At 47.3% G+C, this 26,660-nt stretch overlaps 1 protein-coding gene across 1 annotated transcript in view; it reads left to right on the top strand.

Moving 5' to 3' along the window:
• ADCY5 (adenylate cyclase 5) overlaps positions 1-26,660 on the top strand; it is a 268,384-nt gene that overhangs the window by 117,437 nt on the left and 124,287 nt on the right. The window contains exons 4-10 of the mRNA XM_073647525.1: positions 8,456-8,567; positions 8,792-8,919; positions 12,296-12,454; positions 14,047-14,188; positions 21,391-21,531; positions 22,139-22,161; positions 23,254-23,398. Coding sequence (XP_073503626.1) covers positions 8,456-8,567; positions 8,792-8,919; positions 12,296-12,454; positions 14,047-14,188; positions 21,391-21,531; positions 22,139-22,161; positions 23,254-23,398 — 850 coding nt within the window. The remainder of the gene's footprint in view (positions 1-8,455; positions 8,568-8,791; positions 8,920-12,295; positions 12,455-14,046; positions 14,189-21,390; positions 21,532-22,138; positions 22,162-23,253; positions 23,399-26,660) is intronic.

Genomic DNA, 26,660 nt, shown 5'->3' with positions numbered 1-26,660 from the left:
ACTGAGATAATAAGGTCTGCAGGAGGATGGGGGTTATCCTGAGATTATAGGGTCTGAAGGAGGATGGGGGTTATACTGAGATCAGTCTACAGGAGGGTGGGGGTTATACTGAGATCATAGAGTCTGCAGGAGGGTGGGGTTATACTGAGATTATAGGGTCTGCAGGAGGATGGGGGTTATACTGAGATTATAAAGTCTGCAGGAGGATGGGGGTTATTCTGAGATTATAAAGTCTGCAGGAGGATGGGGGTTATACTGAGATTATAAAGTCTGCAGGAAGATGGGGGTTATACTGAGATTATAAGGTCTGCAGGAGGATGGGGGTTATACTGAGATTATATAGTCTGCAGGAAGATGGGGGTTATACTGAGATCATAAGGTCTGCAGGAGGATGGGAGTTATACTGAGATTATAAGGTCTGCAGGAGGATGGGAGTTATACTGAGATTATAAGGTCTGCAGGAAGATGGGGGTTATACTGAGATTATAAGGTCTGCAGGAAGGTGGGGGTTATACTGAGATCATAAGGTCTGCAGGAGGATGGGAGTTATACTGAGATTATAAGGTCTGCAGGAGGATGGGGGTTATACTGAGATCATAGGGTCTGGAGGAGGATGGGGGTTATACTGAGTTTTTAGGATCTGCAGGAGGATGGGGGTTACACTTGGCGGTTGACATTCTGTGGGGTCTGTAGGGTAATGATTTGGGGGGCCATTTGATCCCCAAGATGCAGCTGTCATGTGTTGGGTGCAGACGCTTTGCCCGGCCGGAGCTCGGTGCTGAGTGTAAGCTCTGCTGCCCAGTGCTTGGTGCCTCTCCTGGATCTGGCGGTGGTTGTACCGTTGTACGGATCCCCCGCCCCTGTTGGATGCATTCTCCATGCAGCACTCACCGTTCCTCCAGAGATCCGCCACCTGATGTGCACCCCACTAATAACAAGGAAATCCCGGAGCACAGAGCGTGCAAGAGCCGCACACAGTCCCGAGCACTACTATCCCCATCAGATGAGGAGGCAGAATACAGGGAGCACCGCCTCACAACCAGGACCGGTGATAGATCGGGGGAGGGAGCGGTGGAGGCTGATTCCCGGCCACCAAGGATATACGGAGTTCTGTAATGTGCGGTGCCGCTCCAGGCCGTGTGTATGGCCCTCGTGTGGGAGATTTCAGCTCTTATGGGCCTCTAAATGACTGTTCAAACCAAGCCCCACCACTCGGTGCTTCATGGCGGCCATACCCCTCAGCGCACCTTCCCACCTGCTTGTTTTCGTATTACGCCGTTCTCTGCTCTATAAAGCCAGAGCTGTCAATCAAAGAAGAGGTGGGCGGAGATAGATGGAAAACAAGGAGGTGGGAAGGTGCGCTTAAATGTGTGGACGCCGTGATGCATCGAGCGCCTGGACTTGGTTTGAACTAGCAGAATAGTGAGTTCAGCTCTGGAGTATAATACAGGAGGTAACTCAGGATCAGTAATGTAATGTATGTACACAGTGACTGCACCAGCAGAATAGTGAGTGCAGCTCTGGAGTATAATACAGGATGTAACTCAGGATCAGTAATGTAATGTATGTACACAGTGACTGCACCAGCAGAATAGTGAGTGCAGCTCTGGAGTATAATACAGGATGTAACTCAGGATCAGTAAAGTAATGTATGTACACAGTGACTGCACCAGCAGAATAGTGAGTGCAGCTCTGGAGTATAATACAGGATGTAACTCAGGATCAGTAATGTAATGTATGTACACAGTGACTGCACCAGCAGAATAGTGAGTGCAGCTCTGGAGTATAATACAGGATGTAACTCAGGATCAGTAATGTAATGTATGTACACAGTGACTGCACCAGCAGAATAGTGAGTGCAGCTCTGGAGTATAATACAGGATGTAACTCAGGATCAGTAATGTAATGTATGTACACAGTGACTGCACCAGCAGAATAGTGAGTGCAGCTCTGGAGTATAATACAGGATGTAACTCAGGATCAGTAATGTAATGTATGTACACAGTGACTGCACCAGCAGAATAGTGAGTGCAGCTCTGGAGTATAATACAGGATGTAACTCAGGATCAGTAATGTAATGTATGTACACAGTGACTGCACCAGCAGAATAGTGAGTGCAGCTCTGGAGTATAATACAGGAGGTAACTCAGGATCAGTAATGTAATGTATGTACACAGTGACTGCACCAGCAGAATAGTGAGTGCAGCTATGGAGTATAATACAGGATGTAACTCAGGATCAGTAATGTAATGTATGTACACGGTGACTGCACCAGCAGGATAGTGAGTGCAGCTCTGGAGTATAATACAGGAGGTAACTCAGGATCAGTAATGTAATGTATGTACACAGTGACTGCACCAGCAGAATAGTGAGTGCAGCTCTGGGGTATAATACAGGAGGTAACTCAGGATCAGTAATGTAATGTATGTACACAGTGACTGCACCAGCAGAATAGTGAATGCAGCTCTGGAGTATAATACAGGATGTAACTCAGGATCAGTAATGTAATGTATGTACACAGTGACTGCACCAGCAGAATAGTGAGTGCAGCTCTGGAGTATAATACAGGATGTAACTCAGGATCAGTAATGTAATGTATGAACACAGTGACTGCACCAGCAGAATAGTGAGTGCAGCTCTGGAGTATAATACAGGAGGTAACTCAGGATCAGTAATGTAATGTATGTACACAGTGACGGCACCAGCAGAATAGTGAGTGCAGCTCTGGAGTATAATACAGGATGTAATTCAGGATCAGTAATGTAATGTATGTACACAGTGACTGCACCAGCAGAATAGTGAGCGCAGCTCTGGAGTATAATACAGGAGGTAACTCAGGATCAGTAATGTAATGTATGTACACAGTGACTGCACCAGCAGAATAGTGAGCGCAGCTCTGGAGTATAATACAGGAGGTAACTCAGGATCAGTAATGTAATGTATGTACACAGTGACTGCACCAGCAGAATAGTGAGTGCAGCTCTGGAGTATAATACAGGATGTAACTCAGGATCAGTAATGTAATGTATGTACACAGTGACTGCACCAGCAGAATAGTGAGTGCAGCTCTGGAGTATAATACAGGAGGTAACTCAGGATCAGTAATGTAATGTATGTACACAGTGACTGCACCAGCAGAATAGTGAGTGCAGCTCTGGAGGATAATACGGATTTTACGTAGTCAGGTTATTTGTGTATATCCTGCACGCTGTTGATCCTTTTCCTGGAGGTCCTTTGGGGTCTTCCGTGGACGGTGACATTGTTTCCTGCAGTCAGACACTATAAGGTCAATGATAATTTCTTCTAGAATCCTAATTTATAGAGACAATTATGTGACAACCCATCCACAGAGCAGGACCCCTATAACACTCTCACAGGTGGGATGCATCCATACATAACCCCTTCTCTGCCTGGCGCTCATTGATTACTGGTCGTCATTACTGATGTTTGGGATGATTGGGGCTTAGGTCAGTCTATAGGTGCTGAGACCATGTGACTGCCGCCATGTTGCTTCTTTCCCTCCAGGTCTCTATAATTAGCCGTGTTGCACAATCCTCCGGTATTTTTACACTTCCAGTGTCCAGAGCATTGTACGAGCACAGCAGAGCGTAACGTTCTCTCCGGCCCATTCAGTACGAGCTTCCTGCCGCTTCTGGAGAAATACCAGCACTTCCTGCACATGTGGACGAGCTCCAGAGCCAGCGCTGCTCCAGTACTGCACAGACCCCTCACATATCCTCCAGTCACCTCCAGAGCTGCGGTCACTATGCTGCTGTTACATCATGTCTTATCCTCCAGTCACCTCCAGAGCTGCAGTCACTATTCTGCTGTTACATTCTGTCTCATCTTCCAGTCACCTCCAGAGCTTCACTCACTATTCTACTGTCACATTGTGTCTTATCCTCCAGTCACCTCCAGAGCTGCACTCACTATACTGCTGTTACATCGTGTCTTATCCTCCAGTCACCTCCAGAGCTGCAGTCACTATTCTGCTGTTACATCGTGTCCTATCTTCCAGAGCTGCAGTCACTATCCTGCTGTTACATCGTGTCTTATCCTCCAGTCACCTCCAGAGCTGCGGTCACTATTCTGCTGTTACATCGTGTCCTATCCTCCAGAGCTGTGGTCACTATTCTGCTGTTACATCGTGTCTTATCCTCCAGAGCTGCGGTCACTATGCTGTTGTTACATCGTGTCTTATCCTCCAGTCACCTCCAGAGCTGCAGTCACTATTCTGCTGTTACATCGTATCCTATCCTCCAGAGCTGCGGTCTCTATTGTCCTGGCTCCTTATTACCTCCCAGGCGGCCGGACCCAGCAGTTCTCTTGTGCTAGTTTAACCCCTTTCCTTTTTCTAGACCTCTGCTTGCTGTCAGTCAGTGGAAATCTGGTACTTTACATTGAGATGTGTAAACCACATGGGACTGAGTCCTGCTCACAGCTGAGGGTTTGTTACAACTGTATCTGTGAGCTGCAGTCTAGATTGATACATCTCAGCAGGTTTTTATACCTCAGCTTGCTGTCAGTAAATCCTTTGTTAATCTCCAGAGCTGAAATCCCACTTGACCTAATCATTCTCACCGCTGAGGGTTTGTTGCAGTTGTATCCATTGTAGACAATCTGCTGCAGAATCCAGACTGTTACATTGTAGCAACATCCGGACTGTTGGCTTCTGCTGGGGATGAATTCTATCAATACCGCGGATACGATGAGCGTCACGAGGCGCCGCTCTTCTCGCTCCTCCATTACTGATCTGCACTGTGACGGTGACCTCTTTATCAGTAATGATCCGGTCATTTCTCAGTTCTCGTCGTCCACGTGGATTTGTCAGATTTCTGTCTAGTGAAGTGATACCTCTGGAGAACATGGCGGCGGTGTGACCCCCACGGTGACGACGCTCCTCATGCCAGGATTTATGAGCGCCACGCCTCCTCCTCAGTTTCCATAGAGACGCGATGGATGATTCTTACTGTCGGATATTCCATAGTAAAGACATAGACACCGAAGTGGTCGATCCCGGCCCCGGTCCTGTGACCGCAGCTTCTCACCTACTGCTTTCTTCAGGGGATCGAACCTTTATTAAAGCTCCATTATAAAAGATGTCGCAGAGTGATGACCCCCAAACTGGAGGAAGGAAACTCCATCACCATTATTGCAGATTTCCCCTCCACAGCTTCTCTTCCTGTCAGTGTGTCAGTTCTCACCGCACTTCTGTCATTCTATTCATGGACCGGAACTCAGGATAAAACTCCACCCTGGATAAATATATACAGTGGAGGATGAGAACAGAACTCGTAGAAAAGCCCGGGATTCCCATCATCAGTAACAAAGCAGCCTCTGCCCCGGGATCAATCTCACATCAGATCCAATATATTGTAAACTCCAGACATGAGGCTCCTATAATCCCCAGCAGTTCTGGAGCAACGCATCCAGTCTGCTCACTGCTAAAGTGCTCCGGCCCATTCACCAGACAGATTCACTGTGACAGGAGCAAAGAAAACACTGATTGTGCACAGAGACAAAACTATCAAAGATTCTGAAAACATGAGAAAATGAACGTAACACCGCCCCCTATATTCAAGAGCATAGTATAACATTTCTTCTGAAACACAAGAATATAACAACTATAATACTGCCCCTATGTACAAGAATATAACTACTATAATACTGCTCCTATGTACAAGATTATAACTACTATAATACTGCCCCCTATGTACAAGAATATAACTACTATAATACTGTCCCCTATGTACAAGAATATAACTACTATAATACTGCCCCCTATGTACAGGAATATAACTACTATAATACTGCCACTATATATAAGACTATAACTACTATAATACTGCCCCTATGTACAAGACTATAACTACTATAATACTGCCTCTATGTACAAGAATATAACTACTATAATACTGCTCCTATGTACAAGAATATAACTACTATAATACTGCCCCCTATGTACAAGAATATAACTACTATAATACTGCCCCCTATGTACAAGAATATAACTACTATAATACTGCCCCCTATGTACAAGAATATAACTACTATAATACTGCCCCCTATGTACAAGAATATAACTACTATAATACTGCCCCCTATGTACAAGAATATAACTACTATAATACTGCCCCTATGTACAAGAATATAAGTTCTATAATACTGCTCCTATGTACAAGAATATAACTACTATAATACTGCTCCTATGTACAAGAATATAACTACTATAATACTGCCGCTATATATAAGAATATAACTACTATAATACTGCTCCTATGTACAAGAATATAACTACTATAATACTGCCCCTATGTACAAGAATATAACTACTATAATACTGCCCCTATGTACAAGAATTTAACTACTATAATACTGCCCCCTATGTACAAGAATATAACTACTATAATACTGCCCCCTATGTACAAGAATATAACTACTATAATACTGCCCCCTATGTACAAGAATATAACTACTATAATACTGCTCCCTATGTACAAGAATATAACTACTATAATACTGCCCCCTATGTACAAGAATATAACTACTATAATACTGCCCCTATGTACAAGAATATAAGTTCTATAATACTGCCCCTATGTACAAGAATATAACTACTATAATACTGCTCCTATGTACAAGAATATAACTACTATAATACTGCCCCCTATGTACAGGAATATAACTACTATAATACTGCCACTATATATAAGAATATAACTACTATAATACTGCCCCTATGTACAAGACTATAACTACTATAATACTGCCTCTATGTACAAGAATATAACTACTATAATACTGCTCCTATGTACAAGAATATAACTACTATAATACTGCCCCCTATGTACAAGAATATAACTACTATAATACTGCCCCCTATGTACAAGAATATAACTACTATAATACTGCCCCCTATGTACAAGAATATAACTACTATAATACTGCCCCTATGTACAAGAATATAAGTTCTATAATACTGCTCCTATGTACAAGAATATAACTACTATAATACTGCTCCTATGTACAAGAATATAACTACTATAATACTGCTCCTATGTACAAGAATATAACTACTATAACACTGCTCCTATGTACAAGAATATAACTACTATAATACTGCTCCTATGTACAAGAATATAACTACTATAATACTGCCGCTATATATAAGAATATAACTACTATAATACTGCTCCTATGTACAAGAATATAACTACTATAATACTGCCCCTATGTACAAGAATATAACTACTATAATACTGCCCCTATGTACAAGAATTTAACTACTATAATACTGCCCCCTATGTACAAGAATATAACTACTATAATACTGCCCCCTATGTACAAGAATATAACTACTATAATACTGCCCCCTATGTACAAGAATATAACTACTATAATACTGCTCCCTATGTACAAGAATATAACTACTATAATACTGCCCCTATGTACAAGAATATAACTACTATAATACTGCCCCCTATGTACAAGAATATAACTACTATAATACTGCTCCCTATGTACAAGAATATATCTACTATAATACTGCTCCTATGTACAATAATATACCTACTATAATACTGCTCCTGTGTACAAGAATATAACTACTATAATACTGCTCCTATGTACAAGAATATAACTACTATAATACTGCCCCTATGTACCAGAATATAACTACTATAATACTGCCTCCTATGTACAAGAATATAACTACTATAATACTGCCTCCTTTGTACAAGAATATAACTACTATAATACTGCCCCTATATACAAGAATATAACTACTATAATACTGCCCCTATGTACAAGAATATAACTACTCTTATACTGCCCCTATGTACAGGAATATAACTACTATAATACTGCTCCTATGTACAAGAATATACCTACTATAATACTGCCCCCTATGTACAAGAATATAACTACTATAATACTGCTCCTATGTACAAGAATATAACTACTATAATACTGCTCCTATGTACAAGAATATAACTACTATAATACTGCCCCCTATGTACAAGAATATAACTACTATAATACTGCCCCTATGTACAAGAATATAACTACTATAATACTGCCCCCTATGTACAAGAATATAACTACTATAATACTGCTCCTATGTACAAGAATATAACTACTATAATACTGCCCCCTATGTACGAGAATATAACTACTATAATACTGCCCCCTATGTACAAGAATATAACTACTATAATACTGCCCCTATGTACAAGAATATAACTACTATAATACTGCCCCCTATGTACAGCTGAATCGGTTGTAGACGTTCGGACAGTGTAGTCGGGGTCCTTCTTGTCCTGTGATCATTGTATATCATTATCTCTTTTTTGTGGTGGTAGACGGTGGCTTGTGATTGGCTGGTTGTGGTGACATTGCTGGATTTGCTACATTGTATATATTTTGTATCCCTCATTTTTTCTCTCTTATTTCCCAGCATCCTCTTTGCTGACATTGAGGGGTTCACCAGCCTCGCCTCGCAGTGCACCGCGCAGGAACTGGTTATGACGCTGAATGAACTCTTTGCCCGATTTGATAAACTGGCGGCTGTGAGTTTATATGAAATTGTGTGAACTGTGCCCAGAACTGAGCACTCGTCATTAGCTCCATCCCTTATACATGTGCCTGTAGCCAGAGCAGTACTGTGCCCCCTCCAGTGCCCCAGTGGCCAAGCCATCAGGGGCCGGTGACAGTGACAGTCGTGGGTGGAGCTCCCCTTAGTGATACTTTGTACCTTCATCATCATTATTCACGGATTCGCTTCTTTTTGCAGGAGAACCACTGTCTGCGGATCAAGATCCTGGGCGACTGCTATTACTGTGTGTCGGGGCTGCCGGAGGCGCGCGCTGACCATGCACACTGCTGCGTGGAGATGGGCCTGGATATGATCGAGGCGATCTCGTGAGAACACCGCCCCTGCGGGGAATTTTGCTTCAATTCTTCTGTTTGTAGCCAGGAAATGCATAGATTCTTATTCACATCCAGAGGCGAATATCCTGCCTCAATATTATTTCACAGCAGAGGGTCCGCTACAATGTATCCGTGCACACAATTCTAGAGATAAACAAATCAACAATGCAAATCTGTCTCCTGTCCTGGAGGTTTGCTAAAATGTGTCAGTGGAGGAGACTTGTATCACTTGTAGGGATTCACTCTCTCAGAAAGGCATTAGGCAGAATTCACACAGACAATGCGGTTTGGTCTAAACAAATGCAGTTTTATTGCTTTCATAAAACTTTCAAAAACCAGCGTCTTGCACAAAGGTATCACAGCCATTCAGCAGCACGTATATGTCAATGCAGCTCACCCCAACAGAGTACAGTCCTGTCTTGGAGCAGACTTCATACACAGAAGAGGCCAATACCCCCCCCCCCGGTATCGGTATCACCTTCAGCCCGAGCTCCAGCAGCTTCCAGCCTCAAACAGAAGTGTTCAACTCCGGGCACAATTCACACTGAATACAATGCAGCTTCCGCACATTACTCTGCAGCTCCAACACACAGACTGCTCAGTTTTCCTAGCTGAACCATGCAGTCTGCATTCAGAGAAACCCTGGCACATCTCTCTCTCAACTTCAGCTCACAATTTTGCTGGCCACTCAGCAGCAGCACACTCGACTCTGCTCCATCCAGGAGACTGACTCCATAGTGACGACAAGCTCTTGTTCTTGCAGTGCTAGAATTTAAGTCTTACCTGGCTTTGCTCCATACCCCCCTTGCTGTGCCCAGAGTCGGGGGCTGGATACCATCTGCCGCCTGCACATCACACACACGCACGCAGGGCTCTGCCGCCTGCACATCACACACACGCACGCAGGGCTCTGCCGCCTGCACATCACACACACGCACGCAGGGCTCTGCTGCCTGCACATCACACACACGCACGCAGGGCTCTGCCGCCTGCACATCACACACACGCACGCAGGGCTCTGCCGCCTGCACATCACACACACGCACGCAGGGCTCTGCCGCCTGCACATCACACACACGCACGCAGGGCTCTGCCGCCTGCACATCACACACACGCACGCAGGGCTCTGCCGCCTGCACACCACACACACGCACGCAGGGCTCTGCCGCCTGCACATCACACACACGCATGCGCAGGGCTCTGCCGCCTGCACATCACACACACGCATGACTCTTGCACAAGCACCATTACTGTGTCCATTTTAGGACATGATCAAAGTCAAACATTAGAGTAATGTCAGTTTGAGGCCAAAATACCCTGTCTGAGAAGTGACTTTGACAACTGATAATAATAATAATAATAATAATAATAAAAAGTCGCTGTTCGCTGCTGGGACTCTATGTGTAGATGCCAGGGCACTTACCATTCAGCTATACACTCAGTTGATGAAAGCAGTTTTTCTTGGCTTATGAGATCAACCATAAAAATACTCAGGGAGTCTAAAAGTCATTGTGACTCTGATGTTTGAAGAAAGTCACATATCAGCTTCACACATCATTTGCATTTGGCTTGGTGGAGGTCCATACTGCTCTGCGGACACCGCCTCACACACAGCTTATGGCCACCTGGACCATGGGATGTTTCCCCCAACCCCCCCTCCCAGGGACTAGCCCATGCGGAAGTGTGGCCCTTACCAGGGTCACCATACTCTGAGTCCCTTGGACCCCGGTCACACTCACCTGGCGTTCCTGAGGAGCAGCGCTGCAGGCCAGGTAGTCAGAGGAGGAGCAGCGCCGGCCTATACGCTGCAGTCCATCGGTTCTGGGTCTTGGTCAGTTCCACCATCTCTCTATACTGAGGTGCTATGTGAATCTCGCCCCGGTATCTCCTCCACACAACTCCATTTAAAGAGACGGCTCCCAGCACTCCCCCGAGCTGCAGCAGCAGCGACGCCATGACACCGCAGCAATGTCACCCTCCAGCAGGACAGCTCCTCCACGCTTCAGACTATGCTCGCTATGCTGTAGCCGCCTTTACCCCGACATTCAGTCTTTACTGCAATCTCCTGTACACCAATTGTAGGGATTCACTCTCTCAGGTATCCAGTAGTTAGCGTTCACACAGGCATGTGGTTTGGTCCAAACAGGTGCAGTTTTATTGCTTTCATAAAACTCCAAGGGATTCAAAGCCAAAACACAAAGGTATCACAGCCAATAACCGGCTCATTCAGCAGCACATATGTCAGTGCGGCTCCCCCCAACAGAGTACAGTCCTGTCCTAGAGCAGACTCCATACACAGGAGAGACCAATCCCCCCCCCCAGTATCGGTATCATCTTCAGCACGAGCTCCAGCAGCTTCCAGCACCAAACAGAAGGGTTCAACTCTGTGCACAGTTCACACTGCACAGGCTGCGGCTCCACATGTTACTTACTTTACAGCTCCAGCACACAGACTGCTCAGCTTTCCTAGCTGATTCTCCATTCAGAGAGAGACCCTGACTTGTCTCTCTCTCAGATGCGGCTCACATTTTGGCTGGTCACTCACCAGCAGCACACTCCACTCTGCTCAACATCCAGTAGACTGACTCCATTTCCTGGTTCTTAGACAAAGCTCGCCAGGTGCATCTAACCAAGACCTGCAGTGCTAGGAGTTAACCCTGCCCTACCTGGCTTTGCTACTCACAGTAATAAACTTCAGACTTTCCAAGAGCTTCCATCACTCGGACGTTAAATAGAGGACACCCTGGAGATTATAGCACACGGCAGCCGTCACCCGAGGACACAGCACACTACCAAATCTGCAGCAAGTGCAGACCTCACGCTTTACTCAGCCACACTGTGGTAACAGTTGCTATTACATCTCCACGTGAGGCGTCACCCAGCTTTCCCAGGTGCCTGATAAGTGAGTGAGGAATCTCTCATCACATACGGATTTGCTATTCTGGGCTGTGGGAAAGCTGGAGAGGCAGACATACTGATAGATACTACATCAATAGCTGCAGAGGACCATTGCAGGCCTGGATTTCATGGGGACTCCTTTATTTTAGGGGGTGCACACCTTAACACAGCAAAAACAGGGGCAGCAGTGTTTACCTGCCCAGGTCTCAGAACTTTATTATATGGCTTTGCTGCATCCTGTTAGTGCATTAGTTCTGAGACCTCTGCAGGTAAACATTGCTGTGTTAATACTTGAATTTTTGGGAGAATTCTAGCTCCTCTTACTGTGGTTTTGCTTTTAGTTTTGGGGTGCGGCTCCTTCACATTGTATGACCGGTGTTTGTAGGAAGGACACGGACTCCCCCATTCTCCGCCCCATGAGCCCCGACCTTCCTCCGTCTGTACATTGACTCTTTCTCTCCCCCCGCAGGCTGGTGAGAGAAGTGACCGGCGTCAACGTGAACATGAGAGTGGGAATCCACAGTGGACGGGTGCACTGCGGGGTCCTGGGGCTGCGGAAGTGGCAGTTTGATGTGTGGTCAAATGATGTCACCCTGGCCAATCACATGGAAGCGGGCGGCAAAGCCGGGTAAGTGCAGAGTAAAAAATGTATCACTACTCCCATCATCCCTGACCCCAGAGCTCACAATCTAATCTCCTATCACACAGTGTATCACTACTCCCATCATCCCTGACCCCAGAGCTCACAATCTAATCTCCTATCACACAGTGTATCACTACTCCCATCATCCCTGACCCCAGAGCTCACAATCTAATCTCCTATCACACAATGTATCACTACTCCCATCATCCCTGACCTCAGAGCTCACAATCTAATCTCCTATCACACAGTGTATCACTACTCCCATCATCCCTGACCCCAGGAGCTCATAATCTAATCTCCTATCACACAATGTATCACTACTCCCATCATCCCTGACCCCAGGAGCTCATAATCTAATCTCCTATCTCACAATGTATCAGTACTCCCATCATCCCTGACCCCAGAGCTCACAATCTAATCTCCTATCACACAATGTATCACTACTCCCATCATCCCCGACCCCAGAGCTCACAATCTAATCTCCTATCACACAATGTATCACTACTCCCATCATCCCTGACCCCAGAGCTCACAATCTAATCTCCTATCACACAGTGTATCACTACTCCCATCATCCCCGACCCGGAGCTCACAATCTAATCTCCTATCACACAATGTATCACTACTCCCATCATCCCTGACCCCAGAGCTCACAATCTAATCTCCTATCACACAATGTATCACTACTCCCATCATCCCTGACCCCAGGAGCTCACAATCTAATCTCCTATCACACAGTGTATCACTACTCCCATCATCCCTGACCCCGGAGCTCACAATCTAATCTCCTATCACACAATGTATCACTACTCCCATCATCCCCGACCCCGCAGCTCACAATCTAATCTCCTATCACACAATGTATCACTACTCCCATCATCCCTGACCCCAGAGCTCACAATCTAATGCTTTAATCCTTCTCATCCTTGTGAGATTATTGGCGATCTTGTCACATGATCTGTGTTTGGCGCGCTTCTCCAGGTGACGGCGTAAGACATTTTACCTGTGGCGGAGCGTTGACCCTCTGACCCTATTTAACCCTTGCTGTGCTCGTCACTGCCATTCATTATTGATGGGAGGTGACTGGCGGCATAGAAGGGCAGCGCAGGTCACAGCCCATGAATATTGGCGCCAGGTTACAATATTCCTTCATTTACATATTAATTGCCTGAAATATAATATTTCAATCAAACACTGATTGCTGACGATTTCGCGCTGATCTGATGGAAACGACGAGACGCCCGGAATAATTGCACCAATTAATGTGCAGATTTTATGGAAATATCAGATAATAGGACAATGATTTTAAAGGGCCAGCGTCCCTGTAAGTTAAACTCACGAGTGCAGAAAGTTCCTCCCCATTTGAGGGTCTCATTGCCATGATCTAGTCCTGCTCACAGCTGAGGATCTGCTTCAGTGGCATCCAGTACTCCTGATACATCTAATGATACCTTGTAATCCGCGCAGGAGAGATCTGATGCTGCTGTTTATCTGGACTAGATACTATTGTGACGAACCCTCAGCTGTGAGAGCAGGACTAGATCTAGTGACTAATAATCCTAATCTTGTATTTTCAGCCGCATTCACATCACGAAGGTGACTCTGAATTACCTGAATGGAGATTACGAGGTGGAGCCCGGCGCCGGAGGAGAACGCAACCCCTATCTGAAGAAGCACAATATCGAGACCTTCCTGATCGTCCGCTGCAGCCAGAAGAGGGTGAGACGCTGCGGGCACAGGATCCGGGGATCGGGGTCTGTGCAGCCAGTCATTTCTGTACCTGGGAAAGCTGGGTGACTACCAATATGGCTGCCATTACTACCAGGCATTCAAAGGGGTCCGAGCAGCCTATTGGGAAACATAGTCACATCTAAAGCTGCAATCAAAGTCCTGCTGCTTTCCAGTTAGCTCTCAGGCTCCCTTACATCTCCCCGCTGCCCCCTGCTGGTTCATGACCTGTGTGGTTTACTGTGGAGCCAGAGACCTCTAGACCCGGTCTCTTCCCTGCCAGCTCGGATGCCCCCGCAGCTGCTGCTAGAATCCATAGACGCGTCCCCCCTCAAAACATGACACAAATATATCTCCGATATTACCAGTAATAACAATATATAATGGAGAGATGACACCGCCACCCCGAGACCATATCACCAGCACCCACATACATAAACCACCAAGGCCGAAATTACCGATAATACCGCCATATACAGGACATAATACTGCCATAAATGACGACCTAACTACAACGTCTGATATCGCTCTCACACAGTGACCATATAGCGGATGAACACGCAGACGTGGCTGATGCTTCTCTGGCCCGGAGTAGCGCTGCCGCCATTCAGACCTGACGGTGATAATCCCCCCACCCTGCGAGCAGTAGTAATAGCACCTCCCTCCACACAGTGATAGTGCTGTACCCCCACTAATAGTGCCTGCCCCAATAATAATACTACCTCCCCCCTGTAATAGTGCCCACCCCAATAATACTGCCTCCCCCTCATTAATAGTGCCTGCCCCAATAATACTGCCTCCCCCTCATTAATAGTGCCCACCCCAATAATACTGCCTCCCCCTTACTAATAATACCCGCCATAATAATACTGCCTCCCCCTTACTAATAATACCCGCCATAATAATACCGCCTCCCCCCACTAATAGTGCCTGCCCCAATAATACTGCCTCCCCCTACTAATAGTGCCTGCCCCAATAATACTGCCTCCCCCTCACTAATAGTGCCCACCCCAATAATACTGCCTTCCCCTTACTAATAATACCCGCCATAATAATACTGCCTCCCCCTCACTAACAGTGCCCACCCCAATAATACTGCCTCCCCCTACTAATAGTGCCTGCCCCAATAATACTGCCTCCCCCTACTAATAATACCCGCCATAATAATACTGCCTCCCCCTCACTAATAGTGCCCACCCCAATAATACTGCCTCCCCCTACTAATAGTGCCTGCCCCAATAATACTGCCTCCCCCTACTAATAATACCCGCCATAATAATACTGCCTCCCCCTACTAATAATACCCGCCATAATAATACTGCCTCCCCCTCACTAATAGTGCCCACCCCAATAATACTGCCTCCCCCTTACTAATAATACCCGCCATAATAATACTGCCTCCCCCTCACTAATAGTGCCTGCCCCAATAATACTGCCTCCCCCTTACTAATAATACCCGCCATAATAATACCGCCTCCCCCCACTAATAGTGCCCACCCCAATAATACTGCCTCCCCCTTACTAATAATACCCGCCATAATAATACTGCCTCCCCCTCACTAATAGTGCCTGCCCCAATAATACTGCCTCCCCCTTACTAATAATACCCGCCATAATAATACCGCCTCCCCTCACTAATAGTGCCTGCCCCAATAATACTGCCTCCCCCTTACTAATAATACCCGCCATAATAATACTGCCTCCCCCTCACTAATAGTGCCTGCCCCAATAATAATACTACCTCCCCCCTGTAATAGTGCCCACCCCAATAATACTGCCTCCCCCTCATTAATAGTGCCTGCCCCAATAATACTGCCTCCCCCTCACTAATAGTGCCCACCCCAATAATACTGACTCCCCCTCACTAATAGTGCCCACCCCAATAATACTGCCTCCCCCTCACTAATAGTGCCCACCCCAATAATACTGCCTCCCCCTCATTAATAGTGCCTGTCCCAATAATACTGCCTCCCCCCACTAATAGAGCACGCCCCAATAATACTGCCTCCCCCTCACTAATAGTGCCCACCCCAATAATACTGCCTCCCCCTTACTAATAATACCCGCCATAATAATACTGCCTCCCCCTCACTAATAGTGCCTGCCCCAATAATAATACTACCTCCCCCCTGTAATAGTGCCCACCCCAATAATACTGCCTCCCCCTCATTAATAGTGCCTGCCCCAATAATACTGCCTCCCCCTCACTAATAGTGCCCACCCCAATAATACTGACTCCCCCTACTAATAGTGCCCACCCCAATAATACTGCCTCCCCCTCACTAATAGTGCCCACCCCAATAATACTGCCTCCCCCTCATTAATAGTGCCTGTCCCAATAATACTGCCTCCCCCCACTAATAGAGCACGCCCCAATAATACTGCCTCCCCCTCACTAATAGTGCCTGTCCCAATAATACTGCCTCCCCCTCATTAATAGTGCCTGCCCCAATAATACTGCCTCCCCCTACTAATAATACCCGCCATAATAGTACTGCCTCCCCCTCACTAATAGTGCCTGCCCCAATAATATTGCCTCCCCCTTACTAATAATACCCACCATAATAATACTGCCTCCCCCCACTAATAGTGCCCACCCCAATAATACTGCCTCCCCCTACTAATAGTGCCTGCCCCAATAATATTGCCTCCCCCTTACTAATAATACCCGCCATAATAATACTGCCTCCCCCTCACTAATAGTACCCACCCCAATAATACTGCCTCCCCCTACTAATAATACCCGCCATAATAATACTGCCTCCCCCTCACTAATAGTGCCCACCCCAATAATACTGCCTCCCCCTACTAATAGTGCCTGCCCCAATAATACTGCCTCCCCCTACTAATAGTGCCTGCCCCAATAATACTGCCTCCCCCTCACTAATAGTGCCTGCCCCAATAATACTGCCTCCCCCTACTAATAGTGCCTGCCCCAATAATATTGCCTCCCCCACTAATAGTGCCTGCCCCAATAATATTGCCTCCCCCACTAATAGTGCCTGCCCCAATAATACTGCCTCCCCCCACTAATAGTGCCTGTCCCAATAATACCACCCCCACTAATAGTGCCTGCCCCAATAATATTGCCTCCCCCACTAATAGTGCCCACCCCAATAATATTGGCTCCCCCACTAATAGTGCCTGCCCTAATAATACTGCCTCCCCCCACTAATAGTGCCTGCCCCAATAATACTGCCTCCCCCCACTAATAGTGCCTGTCCCAATAATACCGCCCCCCCCCACTAATAGTGCACGACCCAATATTACTGCCTCCCCCCACTAATAGTGCCCACCCCAATAATACTGCCTCCCCCTCACTAATAGTGCCTGCCCCAATAATACTGCTTCCCTCCACTAATACTGCCTGCCCCAATAATACTGCCTCTCCCCACTAATAGTGCCTGCCCCAATAATACTGCCTCCCTCCACTAATAGTGCCTGCCCCAATAATACTGCCTCCCCCTCACTAATGGTGCCCACCCCAATAATACTGCCTCCCCCACTAATAGTGCCTGCCCCAATAATACTGCCCCCCCCACTAATAGTGCCTGCCCCAATAATACTGCCCCCCCCACTAATAGTGCCTGCCCCAATAATACTGCCTCCCCCCACTAATAGTGCCCACCCCAATAATACTGCCTCCCCCTCACTAATAGTGCCTGCCCCAATAATACTGCCTCCCCCTCACTAATAGTACCCACCCCAATAATACTGCCTCCCCCACTAATAGTGCACACACCAATAATACTGCCTCCCCCACTAATAGTGCCTGCCCCAATAATACTGCCTCCCCCCCCCACACGAATAGTGCCGTGCCCCTTGTGCCTCCATATATTAAAAGCCCCCTCTCTTTGCCTGGATAGATCAGTAATGCTGCCCACTCCTTTTCCCTGAAGTCATTTCACCTGAATCCGCAGATGGCGTTAAAGGCAGCGACTATGGGATCCGGGCTGATCACAATGGCTGCACCACAGCTAGCTTATGCAGAGAAAAGCACAGGTCACAGTTCAGTCAGCAAGATAGGGGTGGCGTATGACTGCAGCTCTGGAGGTGACTGGAGGATAAGACACGATGTAACAGCAGAATAGTGACTGCAGCTCTGGAGGTGACTGGAGGATAAGACATGATGTAACAGCAGAATAGTGGCCGCAGCTCTGGAGGTGACAGGGGGATAAGACACGATGTAACGGGAGAATAGTGACTGCAGCTCTGGAGGTGACTGGAGAATAAGACATAATGCAACAGGAGAATAGTGACTGCAGCTCTGGATCTGACTGGAGGATAAGACATGATGTAACAGGAGAATAGTGACTGCAGCTCTGGAGGTGACAGGGGGATAAGACATAATGCAACAGGAGAATAGTGACTGCAGCTCTGGATCTGACTGGAGGATAAGACATGATGTGACTGCAGCTCTGGAGGTGACTGGAGGATAAGACACGATGTAACAGGAGAATAGTGACTGCAGCTCTGGAGGTGACAGGAGAATAAGACATAATGCAACAGGAGAATAGTGACTGCAGCTCTGGAGGTGACAGGAGAATAAGACATAATGCAACAGGAGAATAGTGATTGCAGCTCTGGAGGTGACAGGAGAATAAGACATAATGCAACAGGAGAATAGTGACTACAGCTCTGGAGGTGACAGGGGGATAAGACACGATGTAACAGGAGCATAGTGACTGCAGCTCTGGAGGTGACAGGAGAATAAGACACGATGTACCAGCAGAATAGTGACTGCAGCTCTGGAGGTGACTGGAGGATAAGACACGATGTAACAGCAGAATAGTGACTGCAGCTCTGGAGGTGACAGGGGGATAAGACACGATGTAACAGGAGCATAGTGACTGCAGCTCTGGAGGTGACAGGGGGATAAGACACGATGTAACAGGAGCATAGTGACTGCAGCTCTGGAGGTGACTGGAGGATAAGCCGTGATGTAACAGGAGCATAGTGACTGCAGGTCTGGAGGTGACTGGAGGATAAGCCGTGATGTAACAGGAGCATAGTGACTGCAGGTCTGGAGGTGACTGGAGGATAAGACATGATGTAACAGCAGAATAGTGGCCGCAGCTCTGGAGGTGACAGGGGGATAAGACACGATGTAACAGGAGAATAGTGATTGCAGCTCTGGAGGTGACAGGAGAATAAGACATAATGCAACAGGAGAATAGTGACTGCAGCTCTGGATCTGACTGGAGGATAAGACATAATGTGACTGCAGCTCTGGAGGTGACTGGAGGATAAGACACGATGTAACAGCAGAATAGTGGCCGCAGCTCTGGAGGTGACAGCGGGATAAGACACGATGTAACGGGAGAATAGTGATTGCAGCTCTGGAGGTGACAGGAGAATAAGACATAATGCAACAGGAGAATAGTGACTGCAGCTCTGGAGGTGACAGGAGAATAAGACATAATGCAACAGGAGAATAGTGATTGCAGCTCTGGAGGTGACAGGGGGATAAGACACGATGTAACAGGAGCATAGTGACTGCAGCTCTGGAGGTGACAGGAGAATAAGACACGATGTAACAGCAGAATAGTGACTGCAGCTCTGGAGGTGACTGGAGGATAAGACACGATGTAACAGCAGAATAGTGACTGCAGCTCTGGAGGTGACAGGGGGATAAGACACGATGTAACAGGAGCATAGTGACTGCAGCTCTGGAGGTGACAGGGGGATAAGACACGATGTAACAGGAGCATAGTGACTGCAGCTCTGGAGGTGACAGGGGGATAAGACACGATGTAACAGGAGCATAGTGACTGCAGCTCTGGAGGTGACTGGAGGATAAGCCGTGATGTAACAGGAGCATAGTGACTGCAGGTCTGGAGGTGACTGGAGGATAAGCCGTGATGTAACAGGAGCATAGTGACTGCAGCTCTGGAGGTGACAGGAGAATAAGACATAATGCAACAGGAGAATAGTGACTGCAGGTCTGGAGGTGACAGGGGGATAAGACTCGATGTAACAGCAGAATAGTGACTGCAGCTCTGGAGGTGACTGGAGGATAAGCCGTGATGTAACAGGAGCATAGTGACTGCAGGTCTGGAGGTGACAGGAGAATAAGACATAATGCAACAGGAGAATAGTGACTGCAGCTCTGGATCTGACTGGAGGATAAGACACGATGTAACAGCAGAATAGTGACTGCAGGTCTGGAGGTGACTGGAGGATAAGACACGATGTAACAGCAGAATAGTGACTGCAGCTCTGGAGGTGACAGGAGAATAAGACATGATGTAACAGCAGAATAGTGACTGCAGCTCTGGAGGTGACAGGAGAATAAGACATGATGTAACAGCAGAATAGTGACTGCAGCTCTGGAGGTGACTGGAGGATAAGACACAATGTAACAGCAGAATAGTGACCGCAGCTCTGGAGGTGACAGGAGGATAAGACACGATGTAACAGGAGCATAGTGACTGCAGCTCTGGAGGTGAGTAGAGGATAAGATATGTTTGCAGGGTGGCAGCGGTGAATGTGATGTCCTGCAGCTGCAGATTGTCTCTTACTTAAGAAGATTAGATTTATTGGAGAATGTCGGGTTTTGGAGCTGCGGATGTCCAGACTTTGCAGACTACTACTCCCAATGTGCTCCGGCAGCCTCAGGTTGGTCGATGTGAGCAGGTTCCGGGCCCCTCTGATCTGCCCTGGGGGCCCGTTGACCTTTCACTTGGAGTAGGCTGCAATTGCTGGACGTTCCCACATGGGGATGATATGGACGGGCTCTCAGGATCATCCGCCCCTCGCTCCCTTAATCTTCTGGTTATGGAAACTTCTGGATTTATTTTCTTCCCTGGATGTAATGAAAGACAAACACGGCTGTAATGAAATTACCGGCCCCAGAATCCACGTCCGCGGGTGATTAGTTTATAGAGCGAGAGCTCCGGCCAAGGAAAGCAGCGTCCTCCCCGGCTCCACCACCCGGAGACTCCACCACCCGGAGACTCCACCACCCGGAGACTCCACCACCCAGAGACTCCACCACCCGGAGACTCCACCACCCGGAGACTCCTCTGGGATAAAGCCCATGTTACAGCGGGCAACCCCGGATCCCAATGTTCAGCATGGGGGATGGAAGGAGCGGGCCGCGGAGTCCGGGGGCAGAAGCCGCTGTGTCCTGATCATGGACCGAGGAAATGACTGCGCAGATGTGTCACCGTCCATGTCATCCTCTGCCACAGAAAGAAGAGAAGGCGATGATGGCGAAGATGAGCCGCCAGAGAGCCAACTCCATCGGGCACAACCCGGCGCACTGGGGGGTGGAGCGCAACTTCTACAACCACCTGGGGGGCAACCAAGTGTCCAAGGAGATGAAGAGAATGGTAAGAGGTTAATGGGTCATCACCCTCATCAATCACCTCCATGAGTCTCTGTTACCCCCTTCATCCTCCATCACTCTTATCATCCTCCAAACCCTCATCATCCTCCATCACTCCCATCATCCTCCATCACCCTCATTCATCCTCCATCACACCCATCATCCTCCATCATCATCCTCCATCACACCCATCTTACTCCATCACACCCATCTTACTCCATCACACCCATCACCCTCATCATCCTCCATCACTCCCATCAGCCTCCATCACACCCATCACCCTCATCATCCTACATCACCCTCATCATCCTCCATCACACCCATTACCCTCATCATCCTCCATCACTCCCATCATCCTCCATCACACCCATCTCCCTCATCATCATCCATCACTCCCATCATCATCCATCACTCCCATCATCCTCCATCACTCCCATCATCCTCCATCACTCCCATCATCCTCCATCACACCCATCACCCTCATCATCCTCCATCACCCTTATCATCCTCCATCACACCCATCACCCTCATCATCCTCCATCACCCTTATCATCCTCCATCACACCCATCATCCTCCCCAGTTTTCTGATTAGTTTCTTTCCTGTTTTCAGGGATTTGAGGATCCAAAAGACAAGTGAGTATCCTGAAGTCTCCGCACGTCTCCTCCACGGTGCGGATGGTGGGGGTCTTCCCATCATTGTGCGCTCAGCGCGGGGGAGGGGCGGCCCCGTCGCTGGACTTCTGGTGTCCATTTCTCAGTAATCTGTAAATCCCAGATTCTGGCAGCCGCTCCGGATTATCACCTCCATCATTATGAGGCTTTTACAATTACTGAAGACTTTTAACCCATTTTCAGACAGATTATCGATGCGCATTAGGGGGTCCTCAACCTGCAGGGTCCAGGCAGTCCTATGCAAATCTAAACAATCAAACTTAGTGTTGCTGGCTGTCAGTGAGTGGAGACTATGTCATGAGCCTGGACTGCAGACTGATACATTTCACCTGCGGTGATACATTGTAACAAACTATCCGGAGCAGGAGAGAGATAGAGACATAAAGGAGAACTATTGAGCAATGTGAGGAACAGAAGCACAAAGTCTATAAAAAGGTTTTAGATCCCCCAAATATTACAAATGACGCCTGTAATGGTCAGTGATGATGGAGGGCGCCTGTGTGGAGGTCATCGGCTCCTCTGGGAGTTGTAGTCCTTTTGGCGGCTCAGCTGTGTCGCTGGGCAAACAATCCGGATATTCGGGATAAAAGCGTCTTCTGCTCGGACCCCCGGGACGCCGCTTTTCTCACGGGTAAAACGTCTCCGGGTCATCCCATATTCACAGAAATGACCCCCTGTGTCCTGGAGCCGGGAAAAGTAAGACATGCGGATTAACCACTTCCTGCCCAGAGAAGCAGCAAAGTCATGTCAGCAAGTCCATGATACAAAAGTGAGGACACCGGGCGCCAATACTTCATAGAACGCCATTCTGAGGGGTAAACTCCAAAATATCTCATCATCACCCTCATTGTTATGGGTCAGGGGCCCCTGAGCAAGGCCAATATAGGGGCCCTTGCTCTACCCTGTACCTATAGGGCCCCCTGGTGACTTGTGGTCCCGATCATCACGTCTTCAGTATCTTGTATGTGACATCAGGGACAAGGGGACTGCCGAGAAAGGAACTTCTCTTCTCCATGTCGGTTAACCCCTCATTTCCCATGTCTGGCCTTTTAGGAACATTCAAGAGAACATGAACCCTGAGGATGAAGTGGACGAATTTTTGGGTCGCGCTATTGATGCCCGAAGCATCGACCGACTGCGCTCAGAACACGTTCGAAAAATCCTCCTGACCTTCCGGGAGCCTGACCTGGAGAAGAAGGTGATTGTCTCGTCCTGTGACCTCCCTGCCCTAGTGTGACATCCAGCCGGGAATCTGCAAGACGCCCTATAGATCCATGTGACATGTCCGCAAATACGGCTCAGTACAAAGCCGACCTCATATCTGTATCATAATACTGACACCTTATTATCATCATCAAGAGTCCAGAGAATAAAGGTGGTTATAGAGAGGGCAACACGGAAAACTAAATATCCTGCAGCCACCACTAGGGGGAGCTCCCTGTATACAGAGATACATGATAAGATCATATCTGCAGCTACCACTAGGGGGAGCTCCCTGTATATAGAGATACATGATAAGATCATGTCTGCAGCCACCACTAGGGGGAGCTCCCTGTATACAGAGATACATGATAAGATCATGTCTGCAGCCACCACTAGGGGGAGCTCCCTGTATACAGAGATACATGATAAGATCATGTCTGCAGCCACCACTAGGGGGAGCTCCCTGTATACAGAGATACATGATAAGATCCTGTCTACAGCCTCCACTAGGGGGAGCTCCCTGTATACAGAGATACATGATAAGATCCTGTCTACAGCCACCACTAGGGGGAGCTCCCTGTATACAGAGATACAGTACAGACCAAAAGTTTGGACACACCTTCTCATTTAAAGATTTTTCTGTATTTTCATGACTATGGAAATTGTACATTCACACTGAAGGCATCAAAACTATGAATTACCACATGTAGAATTATATACTTAACAAAAAAGTGTGAAACCACTGAAAATATGTCTTATATTCTAGGTTCTTCACAGTAGCCACCTTTTGCTTTGATGACTGCTTTGCACACTCTTGGCATTCTCTTGATGAGCTTCAAGAGGTAGTCACCGGAAATGGTCTTCACTTCACAGGTGTGCCCTGTCAGGTTTAATAAGTGGGATTTCTTGCCTTATAAATGGGGTTGGGACCATCAGTTGTGTTGTGCAGAAGTCAGGTGGATACACAGCTGATAGTCCTACTGAATAAACTGTTAGCTGCTTTTTTTCTTGCCATAATACAAATTCTAAGTAAAGAAAAACGAGTGGCCATCATTACTTTAAGAAATGAAGGTCAGTCAGTCCGAAAAACTGGGAAAACTTTGAAAGTGTCCCCAAGTGCAGTTGCAAAAACCATCAAGCGCTACAAAGAAACTGGCTCACATGAGGACCGCCCCAGGAAAGGAAGACCAAGAGTCACCTCTGCTTCTGAGGATAAGTTCATCCGAGTCACCAGCCTCAGAAATCGCAGGTTAACAGCAGCTCAGATTAGAGACCAGGTCAATGCCACACAGAGTTCTAGCAGCAGACACATCTCTACAACAACTGTTAAGAGGAGACTTTGTGCAGCAGGCCTTCATGGTAAAATAGCTGCTAGGAAACCACTGCTAAGGACAGGCAACAAGCAGAAGAGACTTGTTTGGGCTAAAGAACACAAGGAATGGACATTAGACCAGTGGAAATCTGTGCTTTGGTCTGATGAGTCCAAATTTGAGATCTTTGTTTCCAGCCACCGGGTCTTTGTGCGACGCAGAAAAGGTGAACGGATGGACTCTACATGCCTGGTTCCCATCGTGAAGCATGGAGGAGGAGGTGTGATGGTGTGGGGGGCTTTGCTGGTGACACTGTTGGGGATTTATTCAAAATTGAAGGCATACTGAACCAGCATGGCTACCACAGCATCTTGCAGCGGCATGCTATTCCATCCGGTTTGCGTTTAGTTGGACCATCATTTAGTTTTCAACAGGACAATGACCCCAAACACACCTCCAGGCTGTGTAAGGGCTATTTGACCAAGAAGGAGAGTGATGGGGGGCTACGCCAGATGACCTGGCCTCCACAGTCACCAGACCTGAACCCAATCGAGATGGTTTGGGGTGAGCTGGACCGCAGAGTGAAGGCAAAAGGGCCAACAAGTGCTAAGCATCTCTGGGAACTCCTTCAAGATGGAAGACCATGTCCGGTGACTACCTCTTGAAGCTCATCAAGAGAATGCCAAGAGTGTGCAAAGCAGTCATCAAAGCAAAAGGTGGCTACTGTGAAGACCCTAGAATATAAGACATATTGTCAGTTGTTTCACACTTTTTTGTTAAGTATATAATTCCACATGTGGTAATTCATAGTTTTGATGCCTTCAGTGTGAATGTACAATTTTCATAGTCAAGAAAATACAGAAAAATCTTTAAATGAGAAGGTGTGTCCAAACTTTTGGTCTGTACTGTATATGATAAGATCCTGTCTATAGCCACCACTAGGGGGAGCTCCTTGTATACAGAGATACATGATAAGATTCTGTCTGCAGCCACCACTAGGGGGAGCTCCCTGTATACAGAGATACATGATAAGATTCTGTCTGCAGTCGCTACTAGGGGGAGCTCCCTGTATACAGAGATAGATGATAAGATCCTGTCTGCAGCCACCACTAGGGGGAGCTCCCTGTATACAGAGATACATGATAAGATCCTGTCTGCAGCCACCACTAGTGGGAGCTCCCTGTATACAGAGATACATGATAAGATCCTGTCTGCAGCAACCACTAGGAGGAGCCCCCTGTATACAGAGATACATGATAAGATCCTGTCTGCAGTCATCACTAGGGGGAGCTCCCTGTATACAGAGATACATGATAAGATTCTGTCTGCAGCCACCACTAGGGGGAGCTCCCTGTGTACAGAGATACATGATAAGATCCTGTCTGCAGCCACCACTAGTGGGAGCTCCCTGTATACAGAGATACATGATAAGATCCTGTCTGCAGCAACCACTAGGAGGAGCCCCCTGTATACAGAGATACATGATAAGATCCTGTCTGCAGTCACCACTAGGGGGAGCTCCCTGTATACAGAGATACATGATAAGATTCTGTCTGCAGTCACCACTAGGGGGACCTCTCTGTATACACAGATACATGATAAGGTTCTGTCTGCAGTCACCACTAGGGGGAGCCCTCTGTATACACATACATGATAAGGTTCTGTCTGCAGTCACCACTAGGGGGAGCCCTCTGTATACAGAGATACATGATAAGGTTCTGTCTGCAGTCACCACTAGGGGGAGCTCCCTGTATACAGAGATACATGATACGATCCTGTCTGCAGTCACCACTAGAGGGAGCTCCCTGTATACAGAGATACATGATAAGATCCTGTCTGCAGTCACCACTAGGGGGAGCTCCCTGTATACAGAGATACATGATAAGATTCTGTCTGCAGTCACCACTAGGGGGAGCTCTCTGTATACACAGATACATGATAAGGTTC

Source organism: Phyllobates terribilis, unplaced genomic scaffold, assembly GCF_046119375.1.
Source record: "Phyllobates terribilis strain yellow unplaced genomic scaffold, ASM4611937v1 Scaffold_9__5_contigs__length_417890890, whole genome shotgun sequence".
In the NCBI taxonomy this organism is placed as follows: domain Eukaryota; kingdom Metazoa; phylum Chordata; class Amphibia; order Anura; family Dendrobatidae; genus Phyllobates; species Phyllobates terribilis.
The sequence above is the reverse complement of the archived record's forward strand: the minus strand, read 5'-3'. Positions and strand labels throughout refer to the sequence as shown.